The 16931-nt window shown below is 37.4% G+C and overlaps 1 protein-coding gene across 2 annotated transcripts in view; it reads left to right on the forward strand.

Moving 5' to 3' along the window:
• Positions 1-16931, forward strand: part of NCOA5 (nuclear receptor coactivator 5) — a 30525-nt gene that overhangs the window by 5037 nt on the left and 8557 nt on the right. For both annotated transcript variants that reach the window (XM_077167788.1, XM_077167789.1), the window contains exon 2: positions 5989-6055. In XM_077167788.1, coding sequence (XP_077023903.1) covers positions 6018-6055 — 38 coding nt within the window. In that variant the 5' untranslated portion in view covers positions 5989-6017. The remainder of the gene's footprint in view (positions 1-5988; positions 6056-16931) is intronic.

The raw sequence follows: 16931 nt of genomic DNA on the forward strand, positions 1-16931 counted from the left end.
ATCTTAACTATAATCCAGGTAGTGCTAATATACCTTCAATAAGAAGTAGGGACAAAAAACTATATACATTAATATAAGGAAAGGTAGTTTGTTGTCTTTTCTTCCTGACCAGTGGGTTGAAGTAATAGATGAGTGGCTGTTAATGACTCCTCTGGCCACCCATTTTTCTCCTACTGTTCCCTTCAGAGTTAAACCAATGATCCTTGAAGAATATTATTACAATGGGTAATATGCTGAATATCTGAAGTTTAAATACTCCCTCCCCCCCTTTCTTTCTTTTCAGTTTTATATATACAGTAAAGCTTCATTCATTTGTCTTCACTGAAACTGTGTAGCAGCCTCCTAACAGGCAGGCCCTTTTGCCACCAATTTCTTCCTTTCGCATAGCGAAAACCTTTGCTGTCTAGATTTAGTCGGACTCTGGTTTCACCTGCCATTCCTGTCTCTTTTCCTCCTCTTATCCCCAAGTTCCCTTTACCAAACTTCCTATGATATATCTAACTTTTTATATCCTTAACAAAATTGCTTTACCTTTACATATGATGGAATGCCTTTTCTCTTTCTGGTAAACTTATCCTTCAAGACCCAGTTTAAATATTATTTTTCAGCTCTCCCTGCCTCCTGTAACCCCTTCACCCCATTCTTTCCAGTCTCCTCCCTGCTTCTCTCCCCTGCTGTACACATACTACCCAATGTTAGGACTCTGTTATTTCTCCCTTAATCATACTTTAAATGAAATTGTAGTTATTTATGTACATGTACCCTCCCCCTTCCTTTATTAAACAATGAACTTAAGGCAGGGAATTTTAGCTTTGTCATTTCTATATGTCTAAGACCTAGTAACAGGTTGTGACACATAGGCAAATGTTAAATAATTGAAGCATTTAATATACTAATTATACATTCTACTTTTGAAGTTCATTAATTAGTTCTCTGAGGATCTCTACTTGCATAGTTTAGTTGAAATTTTGCCCGTTTTATATAAAACTGTATTTTTTAAAATTTTATAGCTCCCTATATATCTCTAGCATTCTCCAATTAAAATTATATTTTAAAAATATCAAAAAGCTGGGACTTTTTTTACCAGTTAGATTGACTCACCCTCTGTGATTCCAAATTAATGTGGTGTTTCGCTAGTTGTCTCCTTGAGTCAACACAGGCAGGATATCCATTTTAACAAGAAGGAAATACAGGAAAAACCAGTGAGTTGAATTTCCTAAAGTGGGACTAGAACTCAGATTGACTGATTCCTAGCTAAGTGTTTTTTCTTCAGAAGAAGTAAAAAGAACAGGAAATAAAATGTTGGTAGTGAATTTTTATATGAAGAATTGAAGTGAATAGAATGTCAGTAGCAAAAAAACAAGAACATTATAGAGGTGGTAGAAATTAGATTGGTAATTGGACAAATAGGTTCTACCCTGCTGAGTGTCTCTAGGGCACTTGAAACATTGGAACCTGGTAATCAGTGCCTAGCCTAGAACTGGCCTTTTCTAGATTCTGTCGTCAACATCTGATCAGGGAGTCCTGGTAAAAGAGAGTTTTTCTGAATGGAAACCATGTCTTTCCACTCCCTATTGGAGGTAGGATAGGATAATGTTTAAGCACTTTGGCATGAGACCTGGGTTTGAGTCCCAGCTCTGCCTCCTCATAATTGTGTTGCCTCAGATAAGTCAGTTTCTCTAAACCTCAAGTTTCTTATTTGCTAACTAGAGATCATAATAGTGCTTAACTCCGAAGGTTATAGAAAGAATTGAATGGGATAATGCACATAATGTTCTTAGGGCTGTCCCTGGGACAGAGTAAGCATTCTGTAAATATGAGTTGTTCTTATTTCCCCCATTTTGTGTTCTCAGGAAAAATACTTTAATACAGTTTAAAATACAATTTTAAACCTTTTTTTTTTATTGTGAAATATAATGTGTATACAAAAAAGCAGTAAATTTCCAAGTACATTTTAACTAGTAGTTATAGAATGGATTTTAATGTTTGGTATGGATTACAGTTTTATGATTCTTTGTTTTTTCTTCTAGCTGCTCCAAGACACTGGAGACCGAAAGAAATATCAATATGATGATTTAGCAGTCATATTCATTTGTTAAATCCTATCTTCTCAGTTATATTCCTTTTCTTTCTTTTTTTAATATAATTTTAATTGGAGAATACTGGAGATATATAGGAAGGATGTATAGTATTCAAAATGAGCTTAAAGCAAGCAAATCATTCTCTTATCCCTTACTGGTTGCAATACAAATTTTTAAAATATCCCTGATGTTACAATATAACACCAAAGGCATCTTCATACATATCATTAAAATGAGAAGTATTGGGTCACTTCTGCCAGTTTGGGGGATTAATCTGTGATATCCACTGTCTTGTCTGTATAGTTTTCCAACTGTTATCATCATATAATTACAATTTGGTAATTCCTGATTGTTGGTTGGTTTTCAGCTAAGCCTTTTGGGGATTTTTATTTTATTTTATTTTATTTCATTTGTAGTCAGTTTTTGAAATTATATAAGCCTTTGGAATCTCTCAGCAGCCAGTGGTGGTATGTCACTAAGTATCACGGTTCATACTGCTCTTGATATTTCAAGTCTTCATTATTTTCCATCCTATATAGCCTGGGAAATGTAAAATTGATTTTTAAGGTGAAAATTGTTGTTTTGTAGTGATACAATTAAACAATAGGCAAAACAAAGCAGTTCTTGGTACTATGAATGAAACATGCATTTTTATTTATAGCATACCCAAGGACCATTGTGTGAACCCTGTCTGGCATATAAGTCTAAAATAAAATTGTAGATTCGTTATTATATCTTTCTTTGGGAATTCTTCACTCCACTCTTTTGTGGTTTAAACAGTTCTGCCACTTCCTGTAAAACATCATGTTTCCTAAATTATTTTTGTTTTTTTCCTTTTATATAAATCTCTTTTGTTAGTCTTTTTTCCCTGTCTAAAAATCCTTGAGAGTACTGCTTTTAACTGTTTCCAGAAGGCCACTTGGAAATGATAGATATCTAGGCTATGGTGGTTTTGAATAGCATTCACATGGCTAATGTAATTAATAGAATATAGAAGAAGCACCACCCAATCTGAGATGAAAAAGATACCAAGAGCCTACCTTTTGGTCTTTTGGGCAGTTGGACAGAATAGAAGTATAGCAGGTGGAGAAAGAACATCCTTTCTTTCCTTTTCTATGCGAGGGGGGCCTTTTGCCCTGAGACTCCCAAGTTACACTACCCTCTTGTTAATTAACTTCTCCACTCCAATCAGAGTTCCTGGCTTGATGTCCAAAAAGGTTCCCAAATTGTCTTCCCAGCTTTTCTCCCTTTTTCTTTCCGTTTTCTTAGTGCAGATTATCTATCTCTGTAAGGATTTAGGAAGAAAGTAATCTGATTAAACTAATTAGTACAAAAGCCCTTTCACCAGTTTCAGTATTTGCGTGTTCAAAGAAAAAATTGTTCAGATGAACCTCTGATGTTCAAATAATGGGTTTAAAAAATTGTGTAACAAATTGTGATGGGGCAAGCTTTTCTTGGCTCCTTAAATCTTTGCTATACTGTGACTAGCTCCCCAAAGTTATTCCTTCTCTCTGTTCTTCCTGTATTCTGAATTCATAGATTCTCCAAAAATTCTCTACGCATGAGTGTTAGGATAGTGTGTGTATGTGTGTATGTGTGTGTGTGTGTTGGTGGGGAGGGGAGATTAGTGGTGGTGATAGTTTTGTTTCCACAACTCTGACTGTACTCCCCTCCTCAACTCCTTAGCCCCTTTGATAGAAATAGACTCGATCAAAAATTTTCAGGTCTTGTTTTCTACATCTCTCATCCATGATGGAGGTTTAAGGTTCTCTTAAAGAGGAGGCAAATAAATGAACACTTGCCATGGTGCACTGAAAGTTTGATGACCCCTAAAATTAAGAAAGTTTTCTAAGAGTTCTCTATTTTGCAGAAGAAACAAACAGTAAGCCACACCATCCAGATATAATTGCTTTGGATTATTCAATGAAAATATATCTCAGGAGGCAGAATACAGTTAAGATTGTTTAAAAATATAATCTTAAGTGTTTTAAAAATAATCTTTCAAGTAATTGTAAAGAATTTTCACCAGCCTTCAAGGTAAACTGTTTACTTTCTTCATTCCAACTGGAACCAGTTTTGCCCTGAAAATACATAATACATGACCACTTTGGTCACCCCAATCCTATATGTAGAAACTTACCAATTAAAGTAGTGCCATATGTGCTATACTCTCACCTAAATGTTTGCCAGGTCAGTGTTTAGATGTGTGTCTGAATACAAGACTAATGATATATGGTCCTGCAGGGAGATATGGTACTTATTTAGAAGTGATCTTAGCACAGACACACACAGGGTATTCCATAGAGACTTTGAAAACTATTTAAATAATCAAAAACTTATTACTTTTCTCTCTGATTTGTTTCTGCTCTATATTAGAAAGCAGTACAAAGAAATGGCAGCAGTCTATGTTCATAGACCCCTAAATGGTCTGCCATTATATATAATTCAGACATTAGTGAACTTCAGAGCCTATAGATTGTGAAAGTGCCACATACAATACCAAAGATAACATTGATCTAGTCCTATATAGAAGATATTTCCTAAATATTTTTAAAATAAAAATTATATCCAGTGAATATAGAATATGTGTCTCTATTTAGATTTATGTTATCTTTAGTTTTGTCAAAAGCCATTCTTCTCCTGCACATAATAGAAATTTCTGATTTCAAATGTATTAGATGATCCTTCTCTCTTAAACAGGAACTCAGAAGTCAGCAACGTAGCATGGTAGCAATACAGCATGGTAAAGTCTATTCCAGATCTCTCAGATGCCTGTTACTGCTGTGGTTTTTCATATGATGGGAATCTGGTTGGGGTATTAAAATTACATTATTACTATTTTAAAGTATTCAAATTATATGGGTGCTTATTACCATTTGGTGTCATTAGATACACGATTGTTTGATATAAAACAAAGGGAACAAAACTATACTACAGCAGGAATCAGTTTTATTTCTTCCTTCAACTGGAGTATGAAGATTTTAATGCAGTTATCTTTAAGTAATAAAAATTGTCAAGTGTTATTTTGGACATGGATTACATTTCTCTAGCTGCTCATCAATTCTTATACACGGTGTATATTTTCAGTTCAGTTGTTGCAAAGGAGTTTTTGTTTTGGTTTTAGCAAAGCAGATTTTAACTGCACAGATTTGCTTTTCTATTGTAATTCCACTGTTCTCTATTATCTAGTTGCATATACCAGACTTTTTAATGAAATTTGTTTTGATGAGTGTTTTATTACCTAACCCTAATATACCAAATACCAATTCTTATTCTTAGGCACTTCTATATGAAGATTGTAGGTGTTAAATTTCGTATTTGTCGTTTAAGGGAAATAAATTTTTATCCTGCATCTTATTCTGGAAGATTCTGTTCAGTGGTACGCAACACAAGGCTCACTAAAAGGAGGTGCTACTTCATGGAATGTTGAAAGTTTTGAGGCATCAGATTCCAGCTGTTACTTCTTTTTCACATAAAATAGAATTGCCTTTTCTATATGTTTTTAAACCCTTTTCCCTTATCTTCCCCCCCCCCCCCACTTTCCCCTACAAAAGAATCTTACAGCCAACGCTCCAAGAATTTAGAAAACACCTTCCTTCCATCCCCTTTGGAGGAGGCAGCTGTCAGGTTTAGGGCTTGGCGTAGTTGTTAAAGCATCAGAATAATCATTTTACACGAATTGTGTGTTAGCTAGAAAACTGAGGGACATTGCTTACCAAGACTTGACAATGTACTGCCTTAACTTAATAATAAAAATTGCTCAAGTGACAGTGTCTCTGCTGAATGAATTTTCTTACACCATCTGGTTGTCATTGTAATTTTTTTGTTGTTGCTTTCATTTGAAATGTGCTGATGATCTTGTTTTTATTCCATAGCATTGAACAAATGGGTTGATTATTCTTTTCAGATATTAATAAGGCAGCGGAAAGAAGAAATATGAATACGGCTCCATCAAGACCCAGCCCCACACGAAGGTAAAGTACCCTGAAGCAGTGAGTTACCTTGGGAGAGTTGGGCTCTGGGGAGTTAAGCCCAACTTCGTACATCAAGGGTCTTTTCTTCCCCCCAACAAATCAGAAACTCAAGCAAACAATAAGAACATGAACCTTGTGTGAAGGGCCTTGCTGCTTGTTTTTTTTTAAACATACCTCAGGAGATGCAGAGGAAGCTTTGTGTTTTCGGTGGCAAACCCAGCAAGTTCAGCTTGCAACATGAGTTGCAGGCAAATGGAAGAGGATAACCCTCTGTCTATCCCCAGCTCACGTGCCAAGGGGGGGCCTCCACATCAGGAGGACTGCCCTAAGGCCATTGGTGTGTGCCATGCTGCCCTTTGGCTGGCAGCAAAGATTCGACTCTTCATTCCAAATGGCTGCCAGTCGAGATGTTAACCCAGGTTTACGGAAAGTGCTGCTTGAGAGATTACTGCTATGCCTGTGCTGCAGATCCCCTGTTTACTCTTATGTTTGGGTTACCTATTTGAAAGGAAATAAAAAAGGGCAAGAACTCTCCACCTCTCAGAAGTCTCCCTTTTTCTTAGCTTTCCTGGAAATAGCATTTTCCCAATATATTCTTCCTCCTAGTATACACAAAGGAGACAGTCCTGATGTGGACCCTTGAGATATGCATTAAATTGGCCTCTTCTCTCAAAGAAGAGCCATATTTAATGTTACTGGTTACACCAAATATGAGTATATTGTATGCAGACTGTCTGACCCCATGACAGCACACAAGTGGATGCTGCATGTGCAGTTTTTGTGGATTTCAGTCAGATATGAAATATTTCATATCTGATATCTTTTCAAGGCCCGAATGGGTACTTAGTATGGATTTTGCCTTTGCCCTTAAGTAAAAATGCCAGTTTTCCACAGTAAACTATATATGACTACAGTGAAGTAAATACTGCTAATATATGTACTCATACATTCTGTATACTTATACATAAAGTACCAATCTGTACTGGTAGCTCCTCAGATCACCTTGGTATATATCCAACAAACTAAGCACTTAATGTGACATACAGCTGTCCCACTTTTGAACAGAAACACCTATGCTTTGTTATATAGGAAAGACTGTCTTTTCTGTGTTTGTTGTCTTTGTCCCTACTTGGTTGTGAAGTGTGGGTACATTATAGCTACCACTAAGAGATTACATGTGTCAACTCTGCAGAGTTCAAGCAGATCCTAGAGGCAAAATAATGCTATTGATTTCAATTGGATCCTTTTTCCACTCTGCTCGTGCAGAGGAGCTGAATCCAACACAACTACAGCTAGGCTACACAGCTACAGCTGTACAACAGCCGTCAGATGGATGCCTGGCTATCCATTGATTACACTGCAGAAGTGGGCAGATACATTGGTATTCTTTCTTTTCTCTTTTTACGCCATAAGAATTGCCTGCAGCTTGCAGGTAAATACTGTATTGATTGTGTATATGTGGGTGTATGTATGTGTATCCTAAAGAGCATAAATGAATGCTGCAGAACTTCAACAGTTCCATATCATGCTGCTTCCATATAATGCTGCAGATATTGGACAGTCTCATCTGTATTACTCCTCATTGTCCCAATAAATGGGGCATACAGATGGTTAGGAGTTTGCATCTAATGGTCAGAAATATGGAGCTCCCATTGGAAACGATGGTAGCCAAGTGATTAGAAAGGAGATTAGGTGTGCATCCAATTTCCAGTGAGCTCTTATATGTGCACTGTAGATTTCTGAACTGTATGACTTACCAGAAGGGGTGTGGAATTTGTGGCTATAAACACACTGACTCTATTAGTAAAATTCCCCCCTCCCGCCCTTTCTTGTCCCCGTCATGCATGTGATCTTTGGATAATGTTATCTGTGTATTACTGCAGGCAGAGAGAACTTGTTCATTGCAGAATAGAGAGTATCTCCTGTTTGTGTTATGGGTTGAGAATGATCCTTTGTATAATCCTATTAATGATATGTATCTAAGTGCTTTCAACGTTTCCAATTTATTATAGCTATCCTGCAGACATTGGCACTGTTGAGGAAATAACCATCTCTAACTGGAATCCAGTATAGCCTTGGCCGGGGTGTTGAATTAAAACAATTAATTTCATCCCAACCTGAAGTGGGTGGAAAGTAGGATTAGTAATACCTAATTTTTTTTTTAATAATAGCCAACAAACAAAAAAACTCACACCAAAAAAAATAAAAACAGCATTTTTTTTAATTAAAAATTTTTTTTTAGACATAACAACATACAGGCATGAACATTCTTACCATATGATCACTCTATTCTTGGTATATAATAAAAAACTCACAATTATCATCACATGGTTGTATATTCATCACTGTGATTATTTCTTAGAACATTTGTATCAATTCAGAAAAAGAAATAAAAAGAAAAAAAACTCATACAAACCCTACCCCTTACCCTCCCTCTCATTGATTGCTAATATTTCCATCTACCCAATTTATTTTAGCCTTTGTTTCCCCTATTTTTTTCTATGTCCCTTAAACCACTCCCTTTCATTGATCACTAGTATTTCAATCTACTAAATTTATTTTAACATTTGTTCCCCCTATTATTTATTTATTTTTAATCCACGTTGTACACATCTGTCCATACTGTAGATAAAAGGAGCATTGGACACAAGGTTTTCGCAATCACATAGTCACATTGCGAAAGCTATATCATTATATAATCTTCAAGAAACATGGCTGCTGGAACACAGCTCTACAGTTTCAGGCACTTCCCTCCAGCCTCTCCAATATACCCTAACTAAAAAGTTGATAACTGTATAATGCATAAGAATAACCTCCAGGGTAACCTCTCAACTCTGTTTGAAATCTCTCAGCCGTTGACACTTTATTTTGTCTCATTTCTCTCTTCCCCGTTTTGGTCTACAAAGTTTTCTCAATCTCTTGATGCTGAGTCCCACCTCATTCTAGGATTTCTGTCCCACATTGCCAGGAAGGTTTATACCCCTGGGAGTCATGTCCCAAGTAGAGACGGGGAGGGTAGTGAGTTTGCTTGTCGTGTTGGCTGAGAGAGAGAGGCTACATCTGAGCAACAAAAGAGGTTCTCTGGGGGTGACTCTTAGGTCTAATTTTAAGTAGGCTTAGCCTATCCTTTGTGAGAATAAGTTTCATATGAACAAACCCCAAGATTGAGGGCTCACCCTGTTGCTTTGATTGTCCCCACTGCTTGTGAGAGTATCAGGAATTCTCCACATGGGGAAGTTGAACTTTCCCCCATTGTCACCATTCCCCCAAGGGAACTTGGCAGATACTTTTTTATTCACTGTTCAAATCACTCTGGGATTAATCGGGGCATCACTCTGGACAAACGTACAAACTCTCATGCCCTACTCAAGGTTCCTTATACTTAGAGTGTTCAATTAAACTGTCCGCATAAGTTATGTTAGGAAATGCACCAAATTATGAATTTTGTACCAAATAAACATTTATTGCTTTAGTCTTACACATAAGTTAAGCTTTTAAAATATGAATTACCATCTGTTTTCAACACCCTGCAATACTGACATTCCTTTGTTCTTCCTCATGCAAAAACATTTTTTAATTATAAACACCATTTTTAAATGAACTATCTCTCTTTACCAGATATATAAGTATATATTTATATAAATATGCAAATCACCTTTCTATACTTTTAGAAATATCTCCCTCCTCAGAAATGAATTCTAAACTGAGATTGTTCGGGGTTGTGGGTAGGGCAGTGAATTTCTGTGTTGTTTACAGTCAGCAGGAGGACTGCTAGGCTAAATCACATTCCATTAAGAATCAATCTTCCCCTTGGTGGTAGGTCCCTAACTGGGTTCCTCAGCATGTTCTTTAACACAAATGAAGTTCTGAACTGTCATGCTTATTTTCTTCAGGAAAGAGGAATGGTCACATTTAGTAAAATGTGTTCTGAACCCCATCTAAAACATAGGCAGAGTCCCAGGTTTTTTGTTTGTTTTTTTTGTTTTGTTTTGTTTTGTTTTACCTCAAAAACCCAGAAGCCAGGAAAATGGAACATTATATTCAGAATAGAGCACTAACATTTTGGTCATTGCCCTGATCGTACATTATCTCTTTAAGATGTACCAGTAGAGCTAGAATAAAATTCAGTAAGTAGGCAAAGTGATTAATGAGTGATTAGTCTCGAAGGGGCTAACCACTTTCCTGAGGGTGAACTTTGGGTATTTCTCTCACTTTGGGTGCATGCTTCCAGTCAAAAGCCTTGTTATAATTCCAAATGTACTGGTATGTCGACACCAACCAAACTGCTTTCATTTGGCAGCCCTAAATAAATTGTTTTTTCCCCTCAGCCATATGGGATGCATTGTTCACAGAGAAAAAATACTGTACCTATGGCAAATATTTCCCTTAAATTGTACCTCTTTGTCTTCAGTACTGTCTACCTTTAATAAGAAAATTGTTTTAGGCATGCTGGTGAGACTTTTATAATGCCTTGTTTTGCTGGGCTTAAATCTTGGATGTCAAGTGTGTAATCCTGACAACGTTGGCCTAGCTAAGCATGGAACTCTGCATCAGGGTTCTTGATCAAGTTTCCCCTACTCTGGATCAAGTTTCAGCCTGAATTCTTATCATCTAACCTTTGGACCACTTCAGTTGGACTTCTTTGAGCACATTGCATGGTTACCCTGCCAGTTATTTCACATTGCTACTAGGCCTTACTAGTCCTAAACTTCTTCAAAGACAGAATCAGGATTCTGGTTGGACATCAGACATTCTCAGTTTTCATCTTCAGCTCAACACCTTCACACACCGGTCTCAAATTGAAGTATATCCCTGTACAGACATGGCCTCCAAGTATTAGTTTTAAGAATCTGTGTCTCTTAAGCCTTTCTGTTAGGACCTAAAGAAGAGTAAATAGAATTAATTTGTCTACATCAAAAGCTCTGCAGACGATTTTCACCATATATTTGGGGATTTGAGGGATGTTAGGTATGGTGCCTCTTTGGTGAAAGTCATCAGGAATTGACTCACTGGAAATAAACTGGCTATGAACAAGTCTCCTAAATGGATTAAGATGATTTCTGCTTGTAATCCACAGTGCTGTAATTCCTTTGATAACTGCGAATTCCTTGGGTATAAGGCAGCTCTGGCTCTAGGTGGGCTTCACAATTACAGAATCCAAGCCATGACTGCCTCTGCAATAAGAGTTGAAAGAAAAGTCATCAGTTCTCAGCACATGCCACCTCTGCCAACAGAAAAGTCATATTTGTACTTCAGAAAAAATTCATCAGCTTGCGTTCCAGGGCGAAGCGTGGGTACTTAAAAAGCTTGGATCTTGAGCTGTAGCATCTCACTGCACCCCATATCCTACCTGCATCTAATGGCAAACTTCTTCACAAGGAACAGAAAGGAAGATGTTAACTTCTACAGAAAAAGAAAGGAAAGTACAGGGGCCTTCCTCCCTGATGTTCTGTACAGCCAAGGCCAGAGAACACCATCCCAGGCCTGGGGGTGTAGTCTCTAGCTGAAGAGAAGCTCATAGTCCATCAAAGTCCTCCAAGATGAGCCTCTGTCGTTTCTTACTCTTTAGGCTTTCGGAAGCTTAGTGCTCTACACATACCTGTAGTCCCTGGGAGTCAAAGCAGTTCTGCAGAAGCACGTCATTTGCCACCTGGGCCGTGGTTTTCTTTTCACCTACTCCCCACTGTCCCCTTACCTCCCAAATGTTTCCAAATGATGTGATTGTATTTCTCTCAAGGCAAAAAAAACATTTGCCCCTTTTTTCCCCTGCTGAATAACTGAGGAATTTATACAGAATTTTAGTTGCGTTTGCTACCTGCCTTCAGTTTGTGGACTCCAGTGCTGAAATTTATGTAACCACTGTTCATTGTCTTTTTAGCCTCTATGACGTGCCTGAGGGTACACTGCATTTGATCTACTTTAGTAAAACACCTATGGTGCCATGGGGTGACACTGTGAACTGTATTATGCTCCAGAATCCTCTTTTAACGTATTTGTTATCTGAGGTCAAGCCTCTCGTGCAGGAGGCTTTGTCCTTGTGGCACTATAAATCCTGCACACTGTCCCACCCTTTTGTTAGCTGTGTTCTCATTTTGAGAAAGTTGCTGTGACCAACAGCAGGAGCCTTTTTTTGTTCTTGGGAGTTCATTTGGGTCTTAAGTGACCTTAAAGAGTTTTTTGTTTTCTTTTTGTCTCAAAAGAGCAGGAGTCTGTCATACTGCTGTTTTGGAGAAAGGGAAAAGGTTTTGCCTCTTCATTTTAGAGAGTTATTATCTTCTTTTTCCTTGCTTCCACTGCTTTGATTCTTTTCCCTCTTGTAAATATCACCTCTTTTACATTTTTATGCAGAAAACGATTGAGAAAAAAGTAGTATTTTTATTGTACCTAGACTTTAGATTCTTTGAGGGAAGGGGAGGGCTGCCTGTCTTAAACTGGAAGCATGAACCCAGACTTTGGGAATATAGGGTTATAGTCAGTCTCCAGAGTTAGACTCTGACAGGTAAGTAAGGTTTTTCAGTTGATTCAAAAGAATAGGAACCAATGTGGCATAATTCCCCTAAGGTTGTGAATAGCATGCTGTGACATGATCCGCATCCCCCATCCCCATTCCTGTCAGCCTAAGCCCCTGCGTGTGGTCTGCGGTCTTGTCAGATTAGTGATTTCTTTCAGCCGTGATTGCCAAGAACACTTGAAATCTGATTCCACCTCTAATGACTACTTCTAACTACTCCCCAAGGCAGGTTTATCTACTGATCTTTAATAATCCAAAAATACTTAGCAGTTATACTTTCCCATTAGAGCCTGAGTGTTTGCCCACACTGTATACTACATCAGATGTTATTCATGTTAGGAGGATTATATGACATAATAGAAAAAGTTGAAGTAAGAATCTTACTAGTCTGCATTTTATTTAATAAGAAAAGTGGTATTTAGGTATCATTTAAAGTCCCTGATCTCCTGTATGTTTGCTCCTACAGATCAGGAATACTAGTGAGCCTTAAAACATAGAACCAGAACTTTTTTCATAGAAGCAAAATTGGCATTTAAATTGTTTTTGCTGTGCCCATGTAGATGAAGTGGAATTCATGTTTTCTCCTAAGCTGATAGCATAATAAATGATTGGTATGTATAATCATGGTAGATGAAAGAAATATAAACAAAACATGGTGTCTGCTCTTAAGAGGCTTACAATTTAGCTGAGTAATTCAATTAAGTCAACATTTACTCAACTCTGTACTGTGCCCTAGGGACACAGTGAAAAACAAAGCCTTCAAGAGAACTTACTGCTTTGTAGGGAAACCATATAAACATATAACTATAGAACATATGATAAATGTAGTAATAGAAGTATGTACAGGAGCAAGATTCAGTCAGCATATTTATAGGACTTCTCTGCCAGGCATTGATCTAGATAGTGGGTTTCTACTGGAGATGGATGTAGTCCTTGATTTCATGGAGCTTCCCATCTAGTAAGGGAGCCAAGCAGTAAATATATAATGCAAACTGTGGTAAATGACATAAAGTAAAAAGATCAAAGTGCTGTGGGAGAATATGGCCAGGATTTAGGGATAAACTTTTAAAGTAACAGAATCAGGGAATTACCTGTGTAAGTGATACTTACATTGAGACCCGACAAGTGAATATGGGTCTTTGCCTGATGCTCAACTTAGAGAGATTGAGAAAGACCTTGGCTAATTGTAACTGAAAGTCCAGTATATCAGGAGAATCAGGAACTAGGGAGAGGGTGAACTAAGGTTGGAGAAGACAAGCCAAGATCATGCAAGACCACACTAGCTTTAGTGGAGAGAGGAGAGGCAAGAGCAAAAATGGATTGACTACTTTAGACACTTCTTGCTATGATTCTGATGAGAGATGATTATGGATTAGCCTTCAATAGTAACAATTAAGGTAAAGAAAAGTAGGCAGAATTGACAGCAATTTTAGAAAAAGAATCAACAGACTTTGGAAATGTGGTTGGAAGAGTAGGTGAGACTTTAAGGGGAAGATGATTCCCAGTTCCCTGGCTTGAGCAACTGAGTAGGTATATGTGTATTAAAATGAAAAGGACTGAAGGAGGAACATATTTATAGGAGAAGTTCAGGACAAGATTTACAGAGGAGGTAAGTAATTCTTAAAAGTGGGTCAGACAAGACTTTTTACATAAAGGTAAATAACAGTGTAAAGTTTTTATCTTAAAATCAAGAGGAGTAATGGAAATAGGTGAGAGTTGAGCAGGAGGAGAGAGCAGTTACTAGGAAGGTTAGGGAAGGCTTTTTCTTTTCTCTACATTTTTTTTTTATTTTTTATTAACTAAAAAAAAGAATTACAAGAAGCACAAACATTCCCAACACATACACTCAGCAATTCACAATATCATCACCTAGTTGCATATTCATCATCATGATCATTTCCCACACATTTGCATCAATTCAGAAAAAGACATAAAAAGACAACAGAAAAATAAAACAAAAACAGGAAAAAAGAATTTTACACATACCATACCCCTTACCCCTCGCTTTCATTGATCACTAGCATTTCAAACTAAATTTATTTTAACATTTTTCCCCCTATTATTTATTTTTATTCCATATATTCTACTCATCTGTTGACAAGGTAGATAAAAGGAGCATCAGACACAAGGTTTTCACACTCACACAGTCACATTGTGAAAGCTATTTCATTATACAGTCATCCTCAAGAAACATGGCTATTGGAACACAGCTCTACATTTTCAGGCAGTTCCCTCCAGCCTCTCCATTACATCTTGAATAACAAGACGATATGTACTTGATGCATAAGAATAACCTCCAGGATAACCTCTCGACTCTGTTTGGAATCTCTCAGCCATTGACACTTTGTCTCATTTCCCTCTTTCCCCTTTTGGTCTAGAAGGTTTTCTCAATCCCTTGATGCTAAGTCTCAGCTCACTCTAGGGTTTTTCTCAGTCCCTTGATGCTGAGTCTCTGCTCATTCCAAGATCTCTGTCCCACATTGCTAGGAAGGTCCACACCCCTGGGAGTCATGTCCCATGTAGAGAGGGGTAGGGTGGTGAGACTGCTCGTTGTGTTGGCTGGAGAGAGGGGCCACATCTGAGCAACAAAAGAGGCTCTCTTGGGGGTGACTCTTAGGCCTAAATTTTAAGTAGACTTGACCTATCCTTTGCGGGGTTAAGTTTCATATGAACAAACCCCAAGAATGGGGGCTCTGCCTGTAGCCTTGGTTGTCCACACTGTTTGTGAGAATATCAAGAATTCAACTTGGGGAAGTTGAATTTCTCCCTGTTCTCACCACTCCCCAAAGGGGACCTTGCAGATACTTTTCCACTCACTGATCGAATCACTCTGGGATTCATCGGGGCGTCACTCTGGACAAACCAATACAAAATCTCTCATGTCCTACCTGAGATTCCAAGTACTTATGGCGTTCAATCAAACTATCTACATAAGTTATATTAGGAAATGCACTAGTCAAAATATTAATTTTGTAACAGGTAAACATTTTTTGCTTTAGTCTCACACAGAAGGTGACATTTTAAAATATTACCATCTATTTTCAGTACCCTACAATAATGACATTCCTTTGTTCTTCCTCATGCAAAAACATTTTTAAATCTGTACCTTGTACGTTTCACTGTTATTATACACTCTAGGCATTCCTAGATTATACCATCTCAATCCTTAACATCTATCTTTCTGATTTCAATATGTCTCCAGCCCTCCTCCCTCTAGGGAAGGCTTTTTGAAAGATGAAGAACATGACCTTGCCTGTGAGGATTGGGTGATACTTAAATTAGTACAGGAAAGATATTCCAGGTGGGGAAAACCTTGTAAGCAAAAAAATTTGAGACATATGTTGTGTGAGTTTAGTCATAAGAACAATTTAAGTAGTACTGAGGGGATTGTAGCTGGTAATAGGGAGAGAGTAGTTGAAAAGAGGACAGGTTTATTAGAAAGGGGTACCCAAAAGCTTACCAGACAAGCTGCAGTTAGTAATAGGTAGAAATTGGCATGTTAGGATGGTTATCTGATATTTATGGGTTGAATGAATTGAAATCTGAAAAATTGGTTTCTGTTTTGTTTTTGTTTTTTGGAAACTCTTGTGATGGTACCAGCATAGAAATACAGGCTTGGATTGGATTTAGGAATCCAGAAGGAATGGAAAGAAAAAAATGAACAGGACCCAAATTACCAAATAAGGAAGGAAGAATTAAAGCTCATTTTCAAAGACATACCTTGATAATGGGAAATGATTTTGGGCATAGGTGGAAAAGTCAGTAATGGGTTGGAGTAAGTTTAATTTTAGATAGAATGGGGATAATTTCTTGTGAAGAACATTGAGTCAGAATAGCCCAAGCATATCTATGATTTCAAAGTCTTTAACAAAACAGTAACAAAAAAAGCCTTGGATAAAAAGGAGCCAGTTTTCTGCATAGGCCTTCAGATTGAAAGATTATAGCTGCATTGACAAGGCATAACAACTGCTTATTCTTAATCCTTTATTATGTGTGTATCGTATTGTACATTCTCCTTTTTTGCTTAATTTGCTTATCATCCTAAGTATTTTAAGTGAAGTTTTCCGTACTTGAAGGATACTCTTTTAGTCACCATTACTTTGTATGAAATTGTGCTATTTATTCTTTTTTTTTCTTCATGAATCTTCTCCCTTTTGCCTTCCCCCAATTTTTCTGTCCCTTTTAAAATCTCTTCCAGATAAGACAGAAATAGATTGGGAGAAAATAGGTTTCAGGGGAAAGGCTCTTTCATTTTGAAAACCTGTTAAGAATAAGATAATAGTGAGGCATGTATAAGGAATATCACAGTATTCCCTGAAGCTTGATGAATGCTTTTACTTTAGTCAAAAACATTAGCTTTTGGCC

Source organism: Tamandua tetradactyla, chromosome 1, assembly GCF_023851605.1.
Source record: "Tamandua tetradactyla isolate mTamTet1 chromosome 1, mTamTet1.pri, whole genome shotgun sequence".
NCBI lineage: Eukaryota > Metazoa > Chordata > Mammalia > Pilosa > Myrmecophagidae > Tamandua > Tamandua tetradactyla.